The sequence below is a fragment of the Scyliorhinus canicula genome, chromosome 11, assembly GCF_902713615.1.
Source record: "Scyliorhinus canicula chromosome 11, sScyCan1.1, whole genome shotgun sequence".
NCBI lineage: Eukaryota > Metazoa > Chordata > Chondrichthyes > Carcharhiniformes > Scyliorhinidae > Scyliorhinus > Scyliorhinus canicula.
Genome location: NC_052156.1, coordinates 4,631,919 through 4,653,462, shown reverse-complemented (window position 1 = coordinate 4,653,462; position 21,544 = coordinate 4,631,919). Strand labels below are relative to the sequence as shown.

General features: G+C 53.2%; 1 protein-coding gene across 4 annotated transcripts in view; it reads left to right on the top strand.

The window, feature by feature from the left end:
- Nucleotides 1–21,544, top strand: part of LOC119973753 — a 211,078-nt gene that overhangs the window by 122,120 nt on the left and 67,414 nt on the right. For all 4 annotated transcript variants that reach the window (XM_038812175.1, XM_038812174.1, XM_038812177.1 and 1 more), the window contains 3 exons: nucleotides 1,536–1,622; nucleotides 6,414–6,528; nucleotides 12,105–12,268. In XM_038812175.1, the coding sequence (XP_038668103.1) occupies nucleotides 1,536–1,622; nucleotides 6,414–6,528; nucleotides 12,105–12,268 (366 nt within the window). The remainder of the gene's footprint in view (nucleotides 1–1,535; nucleotides 1,623–6,413; nucleotides 6,529–12,104; nucleotides 12,269–21,544) is intronic.

Genomic DNA, 21,544 nt, shown 5'->3' with positions numbered 1-21,544 from the left:
AGGGAGTGCTGAGGGAATGCTGAGGGAGCGCTGAGGGAGCGCTGAGGGAGTGCTGAGGGAGCGCTGAGGGAGTACTGAGGGAGAGCTGAGGGAGAGCTGAGGGACAGCTGAGGGACAGCTGAGGGAGAGCTGAGGGAGAGCTGAGGGAGTGCTGAGGGGGCGCTGAGGGAGCGCTGAGGGAGAGCTGAGGGAGTGCTGAGGGAATGCTGAGGGAGTACTGAGGGAGTGCTGAGGGTGAGCTGACGGAGCGCTGAGGGAGTGCTGAGGGTGTGCTGAGGGAGCGCTGAGGGAGTGCTGAGGGAGTGCTGAGGGAGTGCTGAGGGAGCGCTGAGGGAGCGCTGAGGGAGAGCTGAGGGAGCGCTGAGGGAGCGCTGAGGGAGCGCTGAGGGAGCGCTGAGGGAGAGCTGAGGGAGCGCTGAGGGAGCGCTGAGGGAGTGCTGAGGGAGAGCTGAGGGAGAGCTGAGGGAGTACTGAGGGAGTGCTGAGGGAGAGCTGAGGGAGAGCTGAGGGAGCGCTGAGGGAGCGCTGAGGGAGTGCTGAGGGAGAGCTGAGGGAGCGCTGAGGGAGCGCTGAGGGAGTGCTGAGGGAGAGCTGAGGGAGAGCTGAGGGAGAGCTGAGGGAGTACTGAGGGAGTGCTGAGGGAGAGCTGAGGGAGAGCTGAGGGAGCGCTGAGGGAGCGCTGAGGGAGCGCTGAGGGAGAGCTGAGGGAGAACTGAGGGAGAGCTGAGGGAGAGCTGAGGGAGAGCTGTTGTGCTGTACCTGCCCTGGGAGCTTTGTTTTCGTTTTAACTATTTTTAACCCCCAAAATAATTTTACATTAATAAATTTAGAGTACGCAATTAACATAGAGTATTAACTTAGAACATATAGTGCAGAAGGAGGCCATTTGGCCCATCGAGTCTGCACTGACCCACTTAAGTCCTCACTTCCACCCTATCGTGACCAGTCCACCTACTTCAGCGCACTAACCAACAGTGCTAACCACTGCGCCACGTGCCGCCCTTAATAAGTCTTTATAAGAATTATTGGTTAATTCACTCCGGGTCAAGGGGGTCTGGAATTGACCGCGTGCCCACCCGGGGTGTGGTAACAACTAGGAGACCAGTGACTGCTGGGCTGAGCTGGGAGATCAATCACTGCTGGGCTGAGCTGGGAGATCAATCACTGCTGGGCTGAGCTGGGAGATCAGTCACTGCTGGGCTGAGCTGGGAGATCAGTCACTGCTGATCCCAGCTGCTGGACTGGAGCTGTCCTCGGAAGGTTTATGATCAGATTTTAAATGTATATATATTGGGACATTGAGGAGTGACTTCAGGAGAGGAGGGGCGAATGTGAGGTTAGGGGACGATGAAGATCAATGGATCCATTTTCTTAAAAATTCAGGGAGCGATTCCCAAGCAGAAAGTGGCTTCTGGGCAGAGCTCCGCTGGATGTTCCCTGGCCAGGGACCCAGCTCCTCCCTCCCAGTGGCTGCAATCAGCTCAAATTTTTGATCCACGAAACAATTGATTGTTTTGCTAAACTTCTCTTTTCAGGTTCCTTTCAAACACCTGGATTTTAAAGAAAGTGGGATTGTCACATTGAGCTCCGAAGAGGAATCGGATCTGGGAGACACAGAATCGGTAAGTGGGATTTATCGGCCTTGTGCTTCTGAGGATCGGATGTCATCTTGCCCCCCCCCCCCCCCCCCCCCCCCTAAGTGCCGGCGCGGACAGAGAATCCGCGGCAGGCTCACGACGGGGAAATCGGCGCTAACCCCTCACAGATTCTGGTGCCGGTGAGGGGCTCGCACCGACACCGCGTGAAACTCCCACGGATCATGCCGAAAAGACCAGAGAATGGACGGATCCCGGGCCACGCATGCGCAGGGCTGCGACCTGCACCGTTCAGGCCGGAAAACATGGCGCCGGCTGTGCTGGAACCCTCCCATCCCGACCCCACAGCCCACCCCCTGTTCACCCCCCACCAGTCCCCCCAGCCCTAGGAGGAGCCCCCCTGGCCAGCGTCACGGATCCCGGCTGAGTGTAGTGGCGCTGGACATTGTCCGTAGCTGGCAGGCCGGGTTCCTGACCGCTGGGATCAGACGTGGCCCACGCCATTGGGAATGCGGCCCCCCAGTAACCGAGCGTTGTGGATGGGCCAGCCGATGGCGGGCCAATGGCATTGAAACGGCGCGTGTCTCGGTGTCGCCGGTTTGGAGGGGGCGGAGCAGGCGGACCGGCGTCAAACGACACTGGCCCCGATTCTGGCATCAGAATCCATTCTCCGCCCAATCACTGACCACGATTTTGGCGTTGGGCTACGGAGAATCCAATCCGTTGTCTTTCAAGCTGAATATGAAACCGTGAGATTCCCCATCGTAAATACGTTATGTTGCCGGGGTTTAGAGAACCCCAAAGTGTATCGTGGTGTTCACTTGACCCACAACTTTTAATAGATTGTGGTATGGGGAGCACACGGCCCACTCTACAGGTGTGGTACAGCAGAAATGGAAAATTGTTTTTTAAAGAAAAACATTGTTTATTCCATGAACTCAAGTTAACCTTTTTAACCCATACAGTGAACATCTTAGCAATCATCAATTCAAATACAACCCCCAAAGAATACAACACCAAGTAATTCTTACTTTCCTTTTAACATCCATAAGACTTAAAACAAAATCTTTCAACAGAAGTACATCAGGTTAAAGTCACTACTAAGAGCAATTATTAGTTTTAAATCGCCAAAGGATCGATTTACAGTTTTTAGATTACAGAGAGAGAGACTAATACTCTTTCTAGCTGTGACTGCCGCTATCCAACTCTGAAAACAAAACTAAAACACACCCTGCAGCAAACAGCCTAAAACGAAAGTAAAAAGCTGCCAGACAGCCCAGCTCCACCCACTCTCTGACATCACTGCAGTAATAAACACCCATTTCTTGAAGGTACTCTCACTACAGACATTTATATACACACCCATTTATAGACACTCATTTCTTAAAGGTACTCCCACATGACAAACACGATCCTTACCGCTGGGGTGATGCTAATCCAGAATCAGAGAATCCCTGCAATACAGGAGGAGGCCATTCAACCCATTGGGCGCCATTCACCCCTACCTGGTGGGGCGGGGGGTCCCGGTGGGACGGAGTGGCGTGAACCACTCTGGCGACGGGCCTCCTCAAAGGTGCGGAATCCGCCGCACCTTCAGGGGCCAGGACCGCCCTGGAGTTGTTTGCGCCCCGCCGGCCAGCATGGAAGGGGCTTGGCGCCACGCCAACCAGCGCCGAAGGGCCTCCGCCGGCCGGCGCGAGTCGGTACATGCGGGTGCTGGCGTCATCCCCGTGCATGTGCTGAAGGATTCGCCTCCGCACCGGGAATGGCGAAGGACCACAGCCTCCGGTGCAGAAGGATAGAGTGCCCCCACGGCACAGGCCCGCCCGCGGATCGGGGGCCCCCGACCATGGGCCAGGCCACAGTGGGGGCACCTCTCGGGGCCAGATACCCCTGCGCCCCCCCCCCCCCCCCAAGAACCCCGGAGGCCTCCCGCGCCTCCAGGCCCCGCCAATAAGGGACCTACTCCAATTTACGCCAGCGGGACTGGCAACAGACAGGCTGGACTTTGGCCCATCGCGGGCCAGAGAACTCGGGCGGCCCCGGAGCCCATTGAGTTGCGCTGGACCCCGCCATTCTCCGAGGCAGGCGACGCGACTCACGCCGGGCCGGTTTTTGGGGGGTGGGAGAATTAGAAGGACAGCGGGGGCGGGATTCACGCCGACCCCCGTCGATTCTCCCACCAGTGGGGTGTTGGAAAATCCTGCCCATTGAGTCTGCGCTGACCCTCTGAAAGTGGACTCAATCTAGGCCCAATCCCACGCCCTATCTTCATGACATCACCTAACCTGTGGACATTAAGGGCAATATATCATGGTCAATCCACCTAAGCTGCACATCTTTGGACTGTGGGAGGAAACCGGAGCACCCGGAGGAAACCCACGCAGACACGGGGAGAACGTGCAGACTCTGCACAGACAGTGACCCAGCGGGGAATCGAAACCGGGACTCTGCCACTGTGAGTCAGCAGTGCTAACCACTGTGCCACAGCGCTGCCCCCACCAGAGGAGCATAAGAAATAGGATCAGGAGGAAGCTATCTGACCCCTGGAGACTGCTGTGCCATTCAATATGGTCATGGCTGATTTACAAAATATCTTCACTTTCCTACCCAACCTTCTTGTGTCCCTGCGTCACCAACAATCTATTGATCTCCATTTTGAAAACTAATGATTGATTATGACCAGCCCTCTGGGGTGGAAAAGTTCAAAGGTTCATACTCACTCAGTGAAGAAAGTTCTCGTCATCTTAACAAACCCCCCCACCCCACCCCAAACCTCCCCTGGAGACTCTGACCTCCCAGCTCTAGATTCCCCAGCCAGGGGGTAACTGCCTCGGAACTTTGACCCCATCAAGCCTGCGTTTCAATCAGGTCACTTCTCATTCTGCTGGAGTTTAGAGAATACAGTCCTGGTCTCCTTAATCTCTCCTCAGCGGACAATCCTGCCAGCCAGGGGTCAGTCTGCTGGACATTCATTGTTCTCCCTCCCAAGGCAAGTTTGTTCATCCTGAGATAAGGAGAGAGGCATTGTTAGTGTCCAGAGGGCAATGGGGTTCATGTTACTGCAGTGATGTCAGAGTGTGGGTGGAGCGGAGCTCTGGCTCTGCTTTTTAGTTTCACTTTGAGATAAGCTTGGGTGTGTCTGTGTTTTTTGGTTTGGTTTCAGTGTTGGAGCTGCAGCCAGCCAGGGAAGGTGTGCTGCTGTTCTCTCTGCCATGAAAAGACTATCTCTTGATCATTTGTTGAATTCAGAATTATAAAAGTTCTCAGTAGTGACTTTAACTTGAAGTTCATCACAATGGGGAAATCGGTGTGAACCCCTCACCGATTCCTGTACCGGTGATGGGCGTGCATCGGCACTGCGTGGAACACCCGTGGATCGCGCGGAAAACAGCCGGAGAATGGCTGAGTTCCAGGATGCACTGTACTGTCAGAGGGTCAGTACTGAGGGAGTGCCGCACTGTCAGAGGGTCAGTACTGAGGGAGTGCTGCACTGTCAGAGGGTCAGTACTGAGGGAGTGCCACACTGTCAGAGGATCAGTACTGAGGGAATGCTGCACTGTCAGAGGGTCAGTACTGAGGGAGTGCCGCACTGTCAGAGGGTCAGTACTGAGGGAGCGCCACACTGTCAGAGGGTCAGTACTGAGGGAGTGCCACACTGTCAGAGGGTCAGTACTGAGGGAGTGCCACACTGTCAGAGGATCAGTACTGAGGGAGTGCTGCACTGTCAGAGGGTCAGTACTGAGGGAGTGCCGCACTGTCAGAGGGTCAGTACTGAGGGAGTGCCACACTGTCAGAGGGTCAATACTGAGGGAGTGCCGCACTGTCAGAGGGTCAGTACTGAGGGAGTGCCGCACTGTCAGAGGGTCAGTACTGAGGGAGCGCCGCACTGTCAGAGGGTCAGTACTGAGGGAGTGCTGCACTGTCAGAGGGTCAGTGCTGAGGGAGTGCTGCACTGTCAGAGGGTCAGTACTGAGGGAGTGCCACACTGTCAGAGGATCAGTACTGAGGGAGTGCTGCACTGTCAGAGGGTCAGTACTGAGGGAGTGCCGCACTGTCAGAGGATCAGTACTGAGGGAGTGCCGCACTGTCAGAGGGTCAGTACTGAGGGAGTGCCGCACTGTCAGAGGGTCAGCACTGAGGGAGTGCCACACTGTCAGAGGATCAGTACTGAGGGAGTGCTGTACTGTCAGAGGGTCAGTACTGAGGGAGTGCTGCACTGTCAGAGGGTCAGTACTGAGGGAGTGCTGCACTGTCAGAGGGTCAGTACTGAGGGAGTGCTGCACTGTCAGAGGGTCAGTACTGAGGGAGTGCGGCACTGTCAGAGGGTCACTGCTGAGGGAGTGCTGCACTGTCAGAGGGTCAGTACTGAGGGAGTGCTGCACTGTCAGAGGGTCAGTACTGAGGGAGTGCTGCACTGTCAGAGGGTCAGTACTGAGGGAGTGCGGCACTGTCAGAGGGTCAGTACTGAGGGAGTGCCGCACTGTCAGAGGGTCAGTGCTGAGGGAGTGCTGCACTGTCAGAGGGTCAGTACTGAGGGAGTGCCGCACTGTCAGAGGGTCAGTACTTAGGGAGCGCTGCACTGTCAGAGGGTCAGTACTGAGGGAGTGCCGCACTGTCAGAGGGTCAGTACTTAGGGAGCGCTGCACTGTAAGAGGGACACTGACCCAAACATTCCTCCTGATAGATACTAGCCCAACAATACTTTTTGAATAGTATGGATTGAAAATCAGCCAATCTTTCCAGAGGAATATATGTGGTGTATTATGTTATTAAATGCCAGAGACCTTCCTGAGATGCAAAATGTTCCCTTTGCAGCTGTTGAAGGAGTATACACCAGCCTCCACTGGAACGTATAACTCTCCAGCGAGCTCCGTAATGTCCTGGGAGATCTGTCGCCTCACACCAGGAACCGACCTGGACGAAAATCAAGGTAAGATACCCCCCAACCCCACCCCATGCTGGTCTTGGTAGAGTGCATCCTGGACTGAAGTGACCTCACTCACATCCTTGATGTTGATTAAGTTTTGCCAGTCGCTGCCTGGCACGGTTGTTAATTGATGTTTCAGAGCTGTTTTACGAGTGGCAAGGCTGTAATGTTTGAGTCTATGAAACATCACGAGATTCTCAGATTTCTTATTGGAATGTTAGAAACAGGATAAGGACATTCAGCCCATTAAGCTTGTCCTTTAACCAATCAGATCTTCAATAGGCAATGTCTTATCTCCACTCACTGCACCCCAGAATCCCTGTATTCTTACACAGCAAAAACAGATTCACCTCCGTTCTGAAATTTTCATTTGCACTTTACTCTGTATCTAACCCCGTGCTGTACCTGTCCTGGGAGTGTTTGATGGGGACCGTGTAGAGGGAGCGTTACTCTGTATCTAACCCCGTGCTGTACCTGTCCTGGGAGTGTTTGATGGGGACAGTGTAGAGGGAGCTTTACTCTGTATCTAACCCCGTGCTGTACCTGTCCTGGGAGTGTTTGATGGGGACAGTGTAGAGGGAGCTTTACTCTGTATCTAACCCTGTGCTGTACCTGTCCTGGGAGTGTTTGATGGGGCCAGTGTAGAGGGAGTTTTACTCTGTATCTAACCCCGTGCTGTACCTGTCCTGGGAGTGTTTGATGGGGACAGTGTAGAGGGAGCTTTACTCTGTATCTAACCCCGTGCTGTACCTGTCCTGGGAGTGTTTGATGGGGACAGTGTAGAGGGAGCTTTACTCTGTATCTAACCCCGTGCTGTACCTGTCCTGGGAGTGTTTGATGGGGACAGTGTAGAGGGAGCTTTACTCTGTATCTAACCCTGTGCTGTACCTGTCCTGGGAGTGTTTGATGGGGCCAGTGTAGAGGGAGTTTTACTCTGTATCTAACCCCGTGCTGTACCTGTCCTGGGAGTGTTTGATGGGGACAGTGTAGAGGGAGCTTTACTCTGTATCTAACCCCGTGCTGTACCTGTCCTGGGAGTGTTTGATGGGGACAGTGTAGAGGGAGCTTTACTCTGTATCTAACCCCGTGCTGTACCTGTCCTGGGAGTGTTTGATGGGGACAGTGTAGAGGGAGCTTTACTCTGTATCTAACCCCGTGCTGTACCTGTCCTGGGACAGTTTGATGGGGACAGTGTAGAGGGAGCTTTACTCTGTATCTAACCCCGTGCTGTACCTGTCCTGGGAGTGTTTGATGGGGACAGTGTAGAGGGAGCTTTACTCTGTATCTAACCCCGTGCTGTAGCTGTCCTGGGAGTGTTTAATGGGGACAGTGTTGAGGGAGCTTTACTCTGTATCTAACCCCGTGCTGTACCTGTCCTGGGAGTGTTTGATGGGGACAGTGTTGAGGGAGCTTTACTCTGTATCTAACCCCGTGCTGTACCTGTCCTGGGAGTGTTTGATGGGGACAGTGTAGAGGGAGCTTTACTCTGTATCTAACCCCGTGCTGTACCTCACCAGGGTGCCATTAGTAATAAGAGATGATGAGGATTGGGAAGGTTATGTGTCGGGTTGCATCTGTTACATATGTTCATAAGAACTCGGAGTGGGAGTCCGTAATTCGGCCCCTCGAGCCGCTCCCCCATTCAGTACGATCGTGGCCTGCCCGTTCTCTGTAGCCCTTCAACCCATTACTAATTAGAAATCTGTTCAGCTCCTCATTTACTCAGTGTCCCAGAATCCACTGCACTCTGGGGGAGTGAACTCCATAGATTCACAACTCTTTGAGAGAAGTAATTTCTCCCCTTGTCTGTTTGCTGCCTCTCATCCTGACACGATGACCTCTTGTTCCTGATTGCCCCACAAGAGGGAGCCCCTGCTCCATGTCTACCTTCTCAACATCTTTTATCATCCTGTCTACCTCCATTAAATTTCTTCTAATTCTTGTAAACCCGAGAGACATAAACTGCGCGATTTCTCTTCATAAGGCAAAGTCCTCGGGTGGTGGTGGGGGGGGGGGGGGCAGCGTGAATCCCGCCCCGCCACCGGCTGCCGGATTCTCCGGCTCCGGTTTTTCGGCTGGGCGGGAACCGCGTTGCACCGGTCGGGGGCCGTTGGCAGTGGCCCCCCCCCCGGCGATCCTCCGTTTTTGCGATGGGCAGAGTGGCCGCCCGTTTTCGGCCAGTCCAAGGTGAGATTCGCGAAGAGCGAGGGTGGATCGACCTTAAGGGTCGTAAATCAAACAAGGTCCTTACCGGCGGGAGCTGGATCTGTGGGCAACCTGCGGAGTCCTCGGTGGGGGGTGGGGGGGGGGACGCGGGGGGATCTAGCCCCGGGGGGGGGGGTGGGGTGGGGGCGCGGGGGGATCCTGGCCCCCGGGGGGGGGGGGGGGGGGGGGGCGCGGGGGGATCTGGCCCCGGGGGGGTTGGAGGCCCCCCGATCTGTTGGCGGGACTTTGCCGCGGGGGCACACTTTACATCCACGCCGGCCGCTGTAACGTTCCGCCATGGCCGGCGTGGAGAAGAACCGCCCTGCGCATGCGCTGTGATCACACCGGAACACGCTGGCACTCCCGCGCATGCGCCAACTCGCGCCTGCCGGTGGAGGCCGTTTGGCGCCGGTTTGTGCGGATCCGACCACGCCGCCGTTGGCCTAGCCCCTGAAGCCGCGGAGGATTCCGCCACACCTCAGCGCCGGGACCGTCCGCCTCAGGTAAGGGGAACAAAACTGCCCACCTTACCCCACTGCGGTCTCACCATTGCCTTGTACCGGTGCAGCGACACTTCCTCACTTTTATACTCAGTTCTTCAGCTATAAAGGCTCAAATTCCATTTGTCTTCCTGATTACCTGCCTACTCATTTTCCGAAATTCATGCACTAGGACACCCCGATCCCTCTGCCCCGAAGCACTCTGAAGTTTCTCTCCAATTAAATAATAAGTTGCCTTTCCATTTTTCCGACCAAAATGGATGACCTCACATTTATCCACATTAAACGGCATCTGCCGCATTTTGGCCCCACTCACCCAACCTATCTGTATCCATTTGTAAATTTCTCATTTCCTCATTGCAACTTACTGTCCCAGCTATTTCAGCTTCAGCCTTCCCAATATTTAACTGGAGACACCAGAGGTCCCGGTGCAGGATCAGGAAGAGACGTCATTGCGGCTGATTCTCTGACTATAGTTAGAGAGACGAGATTGGAACCCAGGGTGGTGGAGGAGATTGTGTGCTCGCCGTGTCAAAGGTCGCAGGCAGGTCGAGAAGGGAAGGTTTCCCTTTGCCACAGACACCCAGGATTTGTGACTTTGGTCAGTGCTGTTTCGGTCCCGTGGCCGGATTGGAGGGATTCAAACATGGAAGTCTGGGAAAGATGGGAACAGATTTGAGAGGCAACAACATGTTCAGGGAGTTTGGAGAGGAAGGAGAGGTTGGAGATGGGATGATAGTTTGCACGGACAGTGGAATCAAGTGTTTCTTTTTAGGAGAGTGGTGGTGATGTCAGATTTAAATGAGTGGGGACAACACTTGAAGAGAGAGAACCATTTAAAATGTTGGCTAACATGGTGGGGGAGGTTAATTTAGTGGCAACAGGATCGAAGGAACAGGACATCGGCCTCATGGATAAAGAAAGAAAGAACAAAGGAAAGTACAGCACAGGAACAGGCCCTTCGGCCCTCCAAGCCTGTGCCGACCATGCTGCCCTAACTAAAAAAACCTTCAGCCTTACTCGGTCCCGATCCCTCTATTTCCTCCCTATTCATGTCTCTTAAATGTTGCTGATGTGCTGCTTCCACCACGTCCTCTGGCAGCGGGTTCCAGGCACCTGATGTACCATCAATGACCACGCGGCGAATGGTGAAATATTGAGGCTTTATTGTGCTGGATGTAAAGCCTCCTGCAGCTGGACCCGAGAATGGGGGCCGTGCAGGAGAGCGTACACTTTTATACAGAGCCTGCTGGGCGGAGCCAGCAGGCCGGGATTTACCTTAATAACTGGAGTACAATGGCAGTGTACCATAATACATGTAATGTATGTTCAGTGGTTTACCACAGCACCCACCACTCTCTGCGTGAAAAACCTATCCCGCACATGTTCCTTAAACTTTCCCCCTCTCACCTTGAACCTGTGCCCCTGTGCAATTCACACTTGCATCCTTGCCAAAAGCCTCTGACTGTCCACCCTGTCTATGCCTCTCATAATTTTGTGGACCTCTATCAGGTCTCCCCTCGGCCTTCGTCTTTCCAGTGAAAACAATCCTAGTTTATTCAAACTCTCCTCATTGCCAACACCCTCGAGACCGGGCAACACCCTGGTCAATCTTCTTTACACTCTCTCCAAAGCATCCGTGTCCCTCTGAAAATGTGGTGACCAGAACTGCACGCAATACTCCAAATGCGGCCTAACCAAGGTTTCATACAGCTGCAACATGATTTCCCTACTCCTGTTCTCAATACCCCGGCTGATGAAGGCAAGCGTGCCATATGCCTCCTTAGTCACCTTGGCCACCTGTGTTGCCACTTTTAGGGAACTGTGGACCTGCACGCCCAGATCCCTCTGTATGTTAATGTTCCTGAGGGTTCTGCCAGTTACAGTATAATTCATACCTAGATTTGATCCTCCAAGATGCATCACCTCGCATTTGTCCGGGTTAATCACCATCTGCCATTTCTGTGCCCAAGTCTCCAATCTATCTACATCCTGTTGTATCCCCTGACAATCCTTGGCACTATCAGCAACTCCGCCAATCTTTGTGTCATCCGCAAACTTACTAATCAGATCACCCACATTTTCCTCCAGATCATTGATCTAAACTTCAAGCAACAGAGATTCCAGCACTGATCCCTGCAGAACACCACTGGCTACAGATCTCCATTCTGAAAAACACCCTTCCACCGCTACTCTCTGCCTTCTACAACCAAGCCGATCCCATGTGACCTTAACTTGTGCATTAGCCTTTTGTGAGGCACCTTATCAGGTGCCTTCCGGAAGTCCAGATATACTACATCTACAGGGTGCCCATTGTCCACTTGCTTTGTTACATCTTCAAAGAACTCAAGGAAATTATTGAAACGTGATTGACCCTTCATAAAACCGTGCTGCCTCTGATGGATTGTGTTTTGACTTTCCAAATGTCCTCTTATTACTTCCTCAACAATGGAGCCTCACAATTTCTCAATGACAAATGTTAAACTAACAGGTCTATAGTTTACCACTTTCTGCCTCGATGGTCTTTTTGAATGAGATTGTTGCATTTTTCCAATCCACTAAGATCTTTCCTGCATATGGGGAATTTTAGAATATTGTAACCAATGGACCCACTGTGGGATGGTATTGTGTCCTCCACAATGAAAACTGAGACAATATATTGATTTAGCGTCTCTGCCGCTTCTGTTCAACACACTATTAATTCCCCGGTCTGATCCGCCAAGGGACCATCATTCACTTGAGCCACTCTCTCCCCTTTTATATTCTTAGAGAAGCTTTTGTTGACTTGTTTATATTTTGTGCTAGTTTTCGTTCAGAATTTACCTTTGTATTTTTGATTGCTGCAGTTCTTGAACACTCTGTCTTGTCTCGCAGGTGATTGGCCGTCGGTCGGGCCGAGTGACGGAAGCCCAAAAGTGCTGCGATGTGTTAGCACTGAGCTGTTGATGCCGGAGGTTGGTGACTTCTCTGTGAGCCCCCCACCCCTCATTGAAGTGATATTGAGGAATCTTACGATTGACTCCAGAGTGGAGAGCGAGGTGAGTGCCCATGACAGTATCACCACAAAGCGTTTAGGGTCCGCAGCATATTCCTCCAACGCTGAGGGTCCTCCTGTGTCGCACATATGCAGATGATTCTTTCTCTGAACCCCCAGAGACCCTTTCACTGACCACAGGAAACAGCATTTGACATTGACTCTCTTCACTGAATTCAGGGTTATTCAGTATAGGGTTACATCGGATACACCACACAGAAATATGCCATTCAGCCCATCCAGTTCAGGCCGGTGTTAATACTGCACCTCTTCCCATCTTTCTTCAGTCATCTCTATCAGTTAGACTGTTTCCAAGAATAGTCGGGGGAAGGTAGCCGGCGGGGAGGGGGGGGGCTACGGGCTCGTTACGGGGGTTTGATGGCTAGCTAAGGCCCAAAACCAAACTAAATAAATGCCAATAAACATGTTGGGGAATGTAAAATATGTATGCCGGCAAAGAGGGGGAGGCCACAGTTATTACTACGAAGATGCTCACCTGTAAATATATATGTTAATTTTTGTGTGTTTTTTTTTCTCTCTCTAACAATTTGTAATTTGTTCAATATAAAACATGAAAACTGAATAAAAAACATTTATAAAAAAAAAAAGTTAGACTGTTTCCCTCGGAGAAGAGAAGATTGAAAGGTGATTTGATCGAGATCCAAAATCATTATCTCCGCACCTTTAGGGGCTAGGCCCGCGCCGGAGTGGCTCCCGCTCTGCCGACTGGCGCCAACGGCCTTTGGCGCCATGGGCGTCGGGGCTGGCCGAAAGGCCTTGGCCGGTCGGCGTAAGTCCGCGCATGCACCGGAGTGTCAGTGCCCGCTGACGTCACCACCGGCGCATGCGCGGTAGGGGGGGTCTCTTCCGCCTCCGGCATGGAGGAGGCTGTGGCGGCGGCGGAAGAAAAAGAGCGCCCCCCACGGCACAGGCCCGCCCGCCGATCGGTGGGCCCCAATCGCAGGTCAGGCCACCGTGGGGGCACCCCCCGGGGTCCGTTCGCCCTGCCCCCCCCCCCCCCCCCGGACCCCGGGGGCCCACTCGCGCCGCCTGCACCCGCTGGCACAGAGGTGGTTTAAACCACGCGGCGGGAGAGGCCTGACAGCGGCAGGACTTCGGCCCATTGCAGGCCGGAGAATCGCCGCGGGGGGCCCGCCGACCGGCGGGGAGCGATTCCCGCCCCCGCCGATTCCCGGGTGGCGGAGAATTCCGGCCACGGCGGGGGCAGGATTTACTCCGGCCCTGGGTGATTCCCCGACCCTGCAGGGGGTCGGAGAATTCCGCCCCAGATTTGTAACTGAAACACAATAATTTTTATTTATAACAAGAATAGAGTTAAAACATGCAATATTTAAACTAGAATAATGGCCTACTAATCTATTACTTTCCCCTTTGACCGTCCTACCCTCTACCCTGCAAAATTTAAGTGACTGGGGATGTGTATTGAGGTGGATAGAAAACTGGTTGGCAGAGAGGAAACAAAGAGTAGGAATTAATAGGTCCTTTTCAAATTGGCAGGCAGTAACTAGTGGAGCACCACAGGGATCGGTGCTGGGACCTCAGCTATTCACAATATGTATTATAATAATAATTGCTTATTGTCACAAGGAGGCTTCAATGAAGTTACTGGGAAAAGCCCCTAGTCCCATATTCCGCCGCCTGTTCAGGGAGGCTGGTACGGGAATTGAACCCGCGCTGCTGGCATTGTTCTGCATTACAAGCCAGCGCTTTAGCCCACTGTGCTAAACCAGCCCCCTCAAATTAATGATTTGGATGAGGGAATAAAATGTAACATCTCTAAGTTTGCAGATGTTACCAAGTTGGGTGGGAGGGTGAACTGTGACGAGGGTGCAGGGATCCTACAGCAAGATCTGGACAGGTTGGGCGAGTGGGCAAATCAATGGCAGATGCAGTATAATTTGGATAAGTGTGAGGTTATTCATTTTGGAAGCAAAAACAGGAAGGCAGATTACTACCTGAATGGTTGTAAATTGGGAGAGGGGAGTGTGCAGAGGGACCTGGGTGTCCTTGTGCACCAGTCGCTGAAGGTAAGCATGCAGGTGCAGCAGGCAGTAAAGAAGGCTAATGGTATGTTAGCCTTCATTGCGAGAGGTTTCGAATATAGAAGCAGGGATGTGTTGCTGCAATTGTACAGGGCCTTGGTGAGGCCACACCTGGAGTATTGTGAGCAGTTTTGGTCTCCTTCTCTGAGGAAGGATGTTCTTGCTCTCGAGGGAGTACAGCAAAGGTTTACCAGACTGATTCCAGGGATGGCGGGACTGTCATATGAGGAGAGATTGACTAGGTTGGGATTGTTCTCGCTGGAGTTCAGAAGAATGAGGGACGAATCTCATAGAGACGTATAAAATTCTAACAGGACGAGACAGGGTAGATGCAGGGAAGATGTTCCCAGTGGTGGGTGTGTCCAGAACCAGGGGTCACAGCCTGAGGATTCAGGGTAAACCATTTTGGACAGAGATGAGGAGACATTTCTTCACCCAAAGATTGGTGAGCCTGTGGAATTCATTGCCACAGGAAGTAGTTGATGCTAAAACGTTGAATAGTTTTAGGCTGCTCTTTCCAAGAGCCGGTGCAGACTCGATGGGCCGAATGGCCTCCTTCTGTAAATTCTATGATATGATCAAACATAATTGCGAAAAGAAGCAGCAGAAACTTGAGGAGAAACATTTTCACACAGCGAGTGGTTAGGATCTGGAATGTACTGTCTGTGAGTGTGGTGGAGACAGATTCACACAGCGAGTGGTTAGGACCTGGAATGTACTGTCTGTGAGTGTGGTGGAGACAGATTCACACAGCGAGTGGTTAGGATGTGGAATGTACTGTCTGTGAGTGTGGTGGGGGCAGATTCACACAGCGAGTGGTTAGGATCTGGAATGTACTGTCTGTGAGTGTGGTGGGGGCAGATTCACACAGCGAGTGGTTAGGATCTGGAATGTACTGTCTGTGAGTGTGGTGGAGACAGATTCACACAGCGAGTGGTTAAGATCTGGAATGTACTGTCTGTGAGTGTGGTGGAGACAGCGACAATCGAGGCTTTCAAAATGGAGGTGGATCATTATCTGAAAAGGAAAAATGTGCAGGGTAAGGGGGAGGAGTTGATGGAGTGGCCCTCGGTGAGTTGACCATTAGGAGAGCTGGTGCAGTTACAATGGGCAGGACGGCTCCTCCCTGGCTGGATCAATCGTGCTGTCTGGGCACGCACTGCTTCAGTATCTGAAGAGTCGGGAAGGGTACTGAACACTCAAATTACAGAGTCAAAGAGCTTTTACAGCAGGAACGAGGCCCTTCGTCCCAGTGTGTTCATGTCAGCCATTAAGCATCTATTTGCTCTGATACCTTTTCCAGTACTTTGCCTGTAGCCTGGTGTGCGATGTTGTGAGGGTTCCCACCTCTACCACCCTTTCAGACAGTGAGTTCCACATTTCCACTACCCTCTGGGTGAAAAGCTTCCTTTCAAATTTCATGTCAACGTTTTGCTCATTAACTTAATTTTTACGCCCACTTGGTATTGACCTCTCCGCTCAGAGGAAAGGTTCCTCCCTATCCACCCTATAATATGGTGACCAGAAATGTACACAATACTTCAGATGTGCCCTAAACAATGTTTTATACAGCTCCTTCATAACATCCCTGCTCTTATATTCTGTTCCTTGGTTAATAATGGCAAATATCACTTGTTAACCTCCTTATCTACCTGCCCTGCTATCTTGAGGGATCTAACGACATGCACACCAAGGTCTCTCTGGTCCTCTGTCCTTCCTCGTGTCTGAACATTCATTATGTATTCCCTTGTTCGTCCTCCCACAATGCATCACCTCACACTATTCAAGCAAAGCTGATGGCCCGAGAAATGTAAGTCACCCCTCTCCCCCAACGCACACCATCCCAAGTTTTAAACATGTCTTATAGATCTTAGGTGATCATGGAATCCCTACAAGTTAAAGGGTCAGTACTGAGGGAATACTGCACTGTCAGAAGGTCAGTACTGAGGGAATACTGCACTGTCAGAGGGTCAGTACTGAGGGAATGCCGCACTGTCAAAGGGTCAGTACTGAGGGAGTGCCGCACTGTCAGAGGGTCAGTACTGAGGGGGTGCCGCACTGTCAGAGGGTCAGTACTGAGGGAGTGCTGCACTGTCGGAGGGTCAGTACTGAGGGAGTGCTGCACTGTCGGAGGGTCAGTACTGAGGGAGTGCCGCACTGTCAGAGGTTAGTACTGAGGGAGTGCTGCACTGTCAGAGGGTCAGTACTGAGGGAGTGCTGCACTGTCAGAGGGTCAGTACTGAGGGAGTGCTGCACTGTCAGAGGGTCAGTACTGAGGGAGTGCTGCACTGTCGGAGTTCCTGACCAATATTTTTGGTCATTTTTCTCATTGACCCCAAATGCTTTTGTTTGAAGGATCCTTTTTCAAAGAAATTAACAAACATCTTAACATGAGTATTTAATATTAATGCACAATAAACTGCTGTCTGTTGTAAGGCTCCTTGTTATTTATTTCCTCACTTCCGCAGCCTTTTACTTTGCTGTTATTCTTTTGATCCATGGATGATTAATGGACATGTGTCTTTAAGGTCAGCAGCGTGTATCTTTAATTCCAGCAGAAGAATCCAGAGATTCCAGCAGAGCTCACTGTACTGGTCTGTGCTAGTTTAAACAGGAGGCCACACATTTGTCGGCACCAGAGAGGGATGGGGCAGAATGCAGTTTTAATGATTGGATGGTGGCCACTTAATTGGCCCAAAAGCCCGTACTCTGCCTGGCAACTAGTGGTGATTGGATTATAACCCAGTGGAGTGCTTTCCAGAGTCGGCAGGATCTTTCAGTATGAACCAGCGAACTTTCCCCTGAAAACGACTGCAAGAGCTGTCTCTCCTCCAGAGAGACAAAAGCAGAATCGGCTACATCGATCTCCAGATGGTCTGCTGTGCCGGCTATGTTACTGAACCTACAGAGGTCTGAATATAAATCACAAAATGAAAGCAAAGTAAGGTGGCAATAGGCAAAATCTGGAAGTATTGCATTTCTAAACTACAGAGAACCCGAATGAATGGATGCTTCTACAGAGAAGACCGGTACAGGCTGCAAGCTGGAGACTTTAAAATAATTTTTATTGAAAGAGTTTTTCCATACAAACATTTACCCCTACTATTTTTTAAATTATATACAACACAATCCCTCTAGGCAAATATCCCTCCCTCGCCCGCCCTCACGCGCGCACCAGTCCTCCCCCCCCCCAAGCAACAACTTAGCAAACAAGGCAGCCTACAGTTTCAGACATGAGCAGCGAGCAGACTTGCCCGCGTTACAGTCATGCATGTCCCCCCATGACCATTGCTGCCCCCCCTCCCCTCCCCCCCCCTCCCCCCCCCCTCCCTCCCCCCCCCCCCCCCCCCCCCCCCCCGGGTTGCTGCTGCCACGACCCCGAACGTCTATCTCTGATCTAAGAAGTCAAGGAAGGGTTGCCACCGCCTGGAGAATCCCTGTACCGACCCTCTCAGGGCAAATTTGATCCTTTCTAGCTGAATATAGCTAGCCATATCGTTAATCCAAGTTTCAACGCTTGGAGGCCTCGCGTCCTTCCATTGAATTAATATCCTTCGTCTAGCCACTAGGGACGCAAAGGCCAGTATTCCGGCCTCCCTAGCCTCCTGTACCCCCGGTTCTACCCCGACCCCAAAGATCGCAAGCCCCCATCCTGGTTTGACCCTGGACCCCACCACCTTCGACACCGTCCTTGCCACCCCCTTCCAGAACCCTTCCAGCACCGGACATGCCTAGAACATATGCACATGGTTCGCTGGGCTTCCCAGACATCTGACACACCTGTCCTCACCCCCAAAGAACCGGCTCATCCTTGTCCCCGTCATGTGAGCTCTATGCAGCACCTTAAATTGAATGAGGCTCAGCCTCGCACACGAGGAGGAAGAATTGACCTTCTCCAGTGCATCCGCCCACGTCCCGTCTTCTATCTGCTCTCCCAGCTCCCCTTCCCACTTGGCTTTCAGCTCCTCCCCTGATGCTTCTTCCGCCTCCTGCATTGTCTTGTAGATGTCTGATATCTTCCCCCCTCCGACCCAGACCCCCGAGAGCACCCTATCACTCGCCCCCTTACTGGGGAGCAGGGGGAACCCCTCCACCTGCCGTCTAGCAATTGCCTTCACTTGTAAATATCTGAACATATTACCCGGAGGGAGCTCAAACTTCTCCTCCAGCCCTCCCAGGCTCGCAAACCTCCCCTCTATAAACAGGTCCTTCAGCTGCCGTATGCCCACCCTGTGCCAGCTCTGAAATCCCCCGTCGATGTTCCCCGGGATGAATCTATGGTTCCCTCTTATTGGCGCCGCCAACAGACCTCCCATTTCCCCCCTGTGACGCCTCCACTGCCCCCATATCTTGAGGGTGGCCGCCACCACCGGGCTCGTGGTGTACCTCGTGGGGGGGAGCGGCCCTGGTGCCGTTACTAGGGCCCCCAGGCTTGTGTTGCCACAGGACGCCCTCTCCATTCGTTTCCAAGCTGCCCCCTCCCCTTCCATCATCCACTTGCGCACCATTGACACATTTGCCGCCCAGTAATACCCCGAGAGATTGGGTAGTGCCAGCCCTCCACTGTCCCTACTCCGCTCCAAAAAGACCCTCCTCACCCTTGGGGTGCCGTGCGCCCACACGTAGCTCATGATGCTACTCGTCACCTTTTTGAAGAAGGCCCTAGGGAGGAAGATGGGCAAGCACTGAAATAAAAACAGGAACCTTGGGAGGACCGTCATTTTGATTGACTGCACCCTCCCCGCCAGCGACAGCGGTACCATGTCCCACCTCTTAAATTCCTCCTCCATCTGTTCCACCAGCCTGGAAAAGTTCAACTTATGGAGGGTCCCCCAGTTCCTTGCCACCTGCACCCCTAAGTACCTAAAGCTCTTTCCTGCTCGCTTGAAGGGGAGTCTCCCAATACCCTCTCCCTGGTCCCCCGGGTGTATCACAAAAACCTCGCTTTTGCCCAAATTTAGTTTGTACCCCGAAAAGTCCCCAAACTCTGCTAATAGTTCCATTATCTCCGGCATTCCCCCTTCTGGGTCTGCCACGTACAGCAGTAGATCATCCGCATACAGCGATACTCGATGTTCCTCCCCTCCCCTAGTCAGTCCTCTCCACCCCCCTGAACCCCTCAGTGCCATCGCCAACGGTTCGATCGCCAGTGCGAAAAGTAGGGGGGATAGGGGACATCCCTGCCTGGTCCCTCGGTGGAGCCCGAAATACTCCGACCTCCTCCCGTTTGTCACTACACTCGCCGTCGGGGCCGAGTAGAGCAACTTCACCCACTTAATAAACCCTTCCCCAAACCCAAAGCGTTCCAACGTCTCCCACAGGTACTCCCACTCCACCCTATCGAATGCCTTCTCCGCGTCCAGCGCTACCACTATCTCAGCCTCCCCCTCCACTGCCGGCATCATAATTACATTCAGCAATCTCCGCACGTTCGTGTTGAGCTGCCGCCCCTTCACGAACCCCGTCTGGTCCTCATGGATTACCCCTGGCACACAATCCCCTATTCTAGCTGCCAGGATCTTTGCCAGCAACTTGGCATCCACGTTCAGAAGCGAGATAGGCCTGTAGGACCCGCACTGCACGGGGTCTTTATCCCGCTTCAGTATCAGGGAGATCAGAGCCTGCGACATTGTCGGGGGCAGAACCCCCCCCTCTCGCGCCTCATTAAAGGCTCGTACCAGTACCGGTCCCACCAAGTCCACATTTTTCTTGTAGAATTCCACCGGGAACCCATCTGGCCCCGGCGCCTTCCCCGCTTGCATCTGACCTATTCCCTTGACTAGCTCCTCTAGCCCTATTGGCGCCCCCAGCCCTTCTACCAGTCCCTCCTGGACCCTTGGGAACCTCAATTTGTTTAGGAAGTCCTCCATTCCCCCTATCCTCGTCGGCGGCTCAGACCGATACAACTCCTTGTAAAAATCCCTGAAGACCCCGTTCACTTCTTGCCCCTTCTGTACTACCTTCCCGCCCCTCTCCTTCACTCCCCCAATCTCCCTAGCCGCATCTCGTTTGCGAAGCTGGTGTGCCAGCATCCTGCTCGCCTTTTCCCCATACTCATAGACCGCGCCCTGTGCCCTTCTCCACTGCGTCTCTGCCTTCCTGGTGGTCAGCAGGTCGAACTTGACCTGCAGGCTGCGCCGTTCTCCCAGCAGCCCCTCCTCTGGTGCCTCCGCATATCTCCTATCCACTTCCAATATCTCCCCCACCAGCCTCTCCCTCTCCTGCCTCTCCTTTCTTTCTCTGTGTGCCCTTATGGAGATCAGCTCTCCCCTGATCACTGCCTTCAGGGCCTCCCAGACCATCCCCACCTGCACCTCCCCCGTGTCATTCAAGTCCAGATAGCTCTCGATGCTCTTCCGGACCCTTTTACACACCTCGTCGTCCGCTAACAGCCCCACATCCAGCCGCCACAGCGGGCGCTGGTCCCGCGCCTCCCCCATTTCCACATCCACCCAATGTGGTGCATGATCAGAGATCGCAATGGCCGAGTACTCAGCTTCCCGTACCCTCGGGATCAGCCCCCTGCTCAACACGAAGAAATTGATTCTGGAGTACACTCTATGGACGTGGGAGAAAAAGGAATACTCCCTCGCCCTCGGCCTACCAAACCTCCATGGGTCTACTCCTCCCATCTGCTCCATGTACCCCCTTAGCACTTCTGCCGCTGCCGGCCTCCTATTGGTCCTAGAGCTCGATCTGTCTAGCCCGGGGTCCAGCACTGTGTTGAAGTCCCCCCCCATGATCAAGCCCCCTGCCTCCAGTCCCGGAATGAGGCCCAATAGGCGCCTCATAAAACCCGCGTCATCCCAGTTCGGGGCATATACGTTGACCATCACCACTTTCTCCCCCTGCAGCTTACCCTTCACCATCACATACCTACCCTCCTTATCCGCCACCACCTCCTCCGCCACGAACGACACCCTCTTTCCCACCAGAATCGCCACCCCCCGGTTCTTTGCGTCCAATCCAGAGTGGAACACCTGTCCCACCCACCCCCTTCTCAGGCGAACCTGGTCCACTACCTTCAAATGGGTCTCCTGTAACATTGCTACATCAGCCTTCAGTCCCTTCAGGTGTGAGAATACCCTTGATCTCTTGACCGGCCCATTCAGCCCCCTCACGTTCCAAGTGATCAGCCGGGTCGCGGAACGACCCGCCCCCTTCCCCTGCCGATTAGCCATGTCCCGTTCCCTGAAGCTGGAGACTTTAACCTGCAA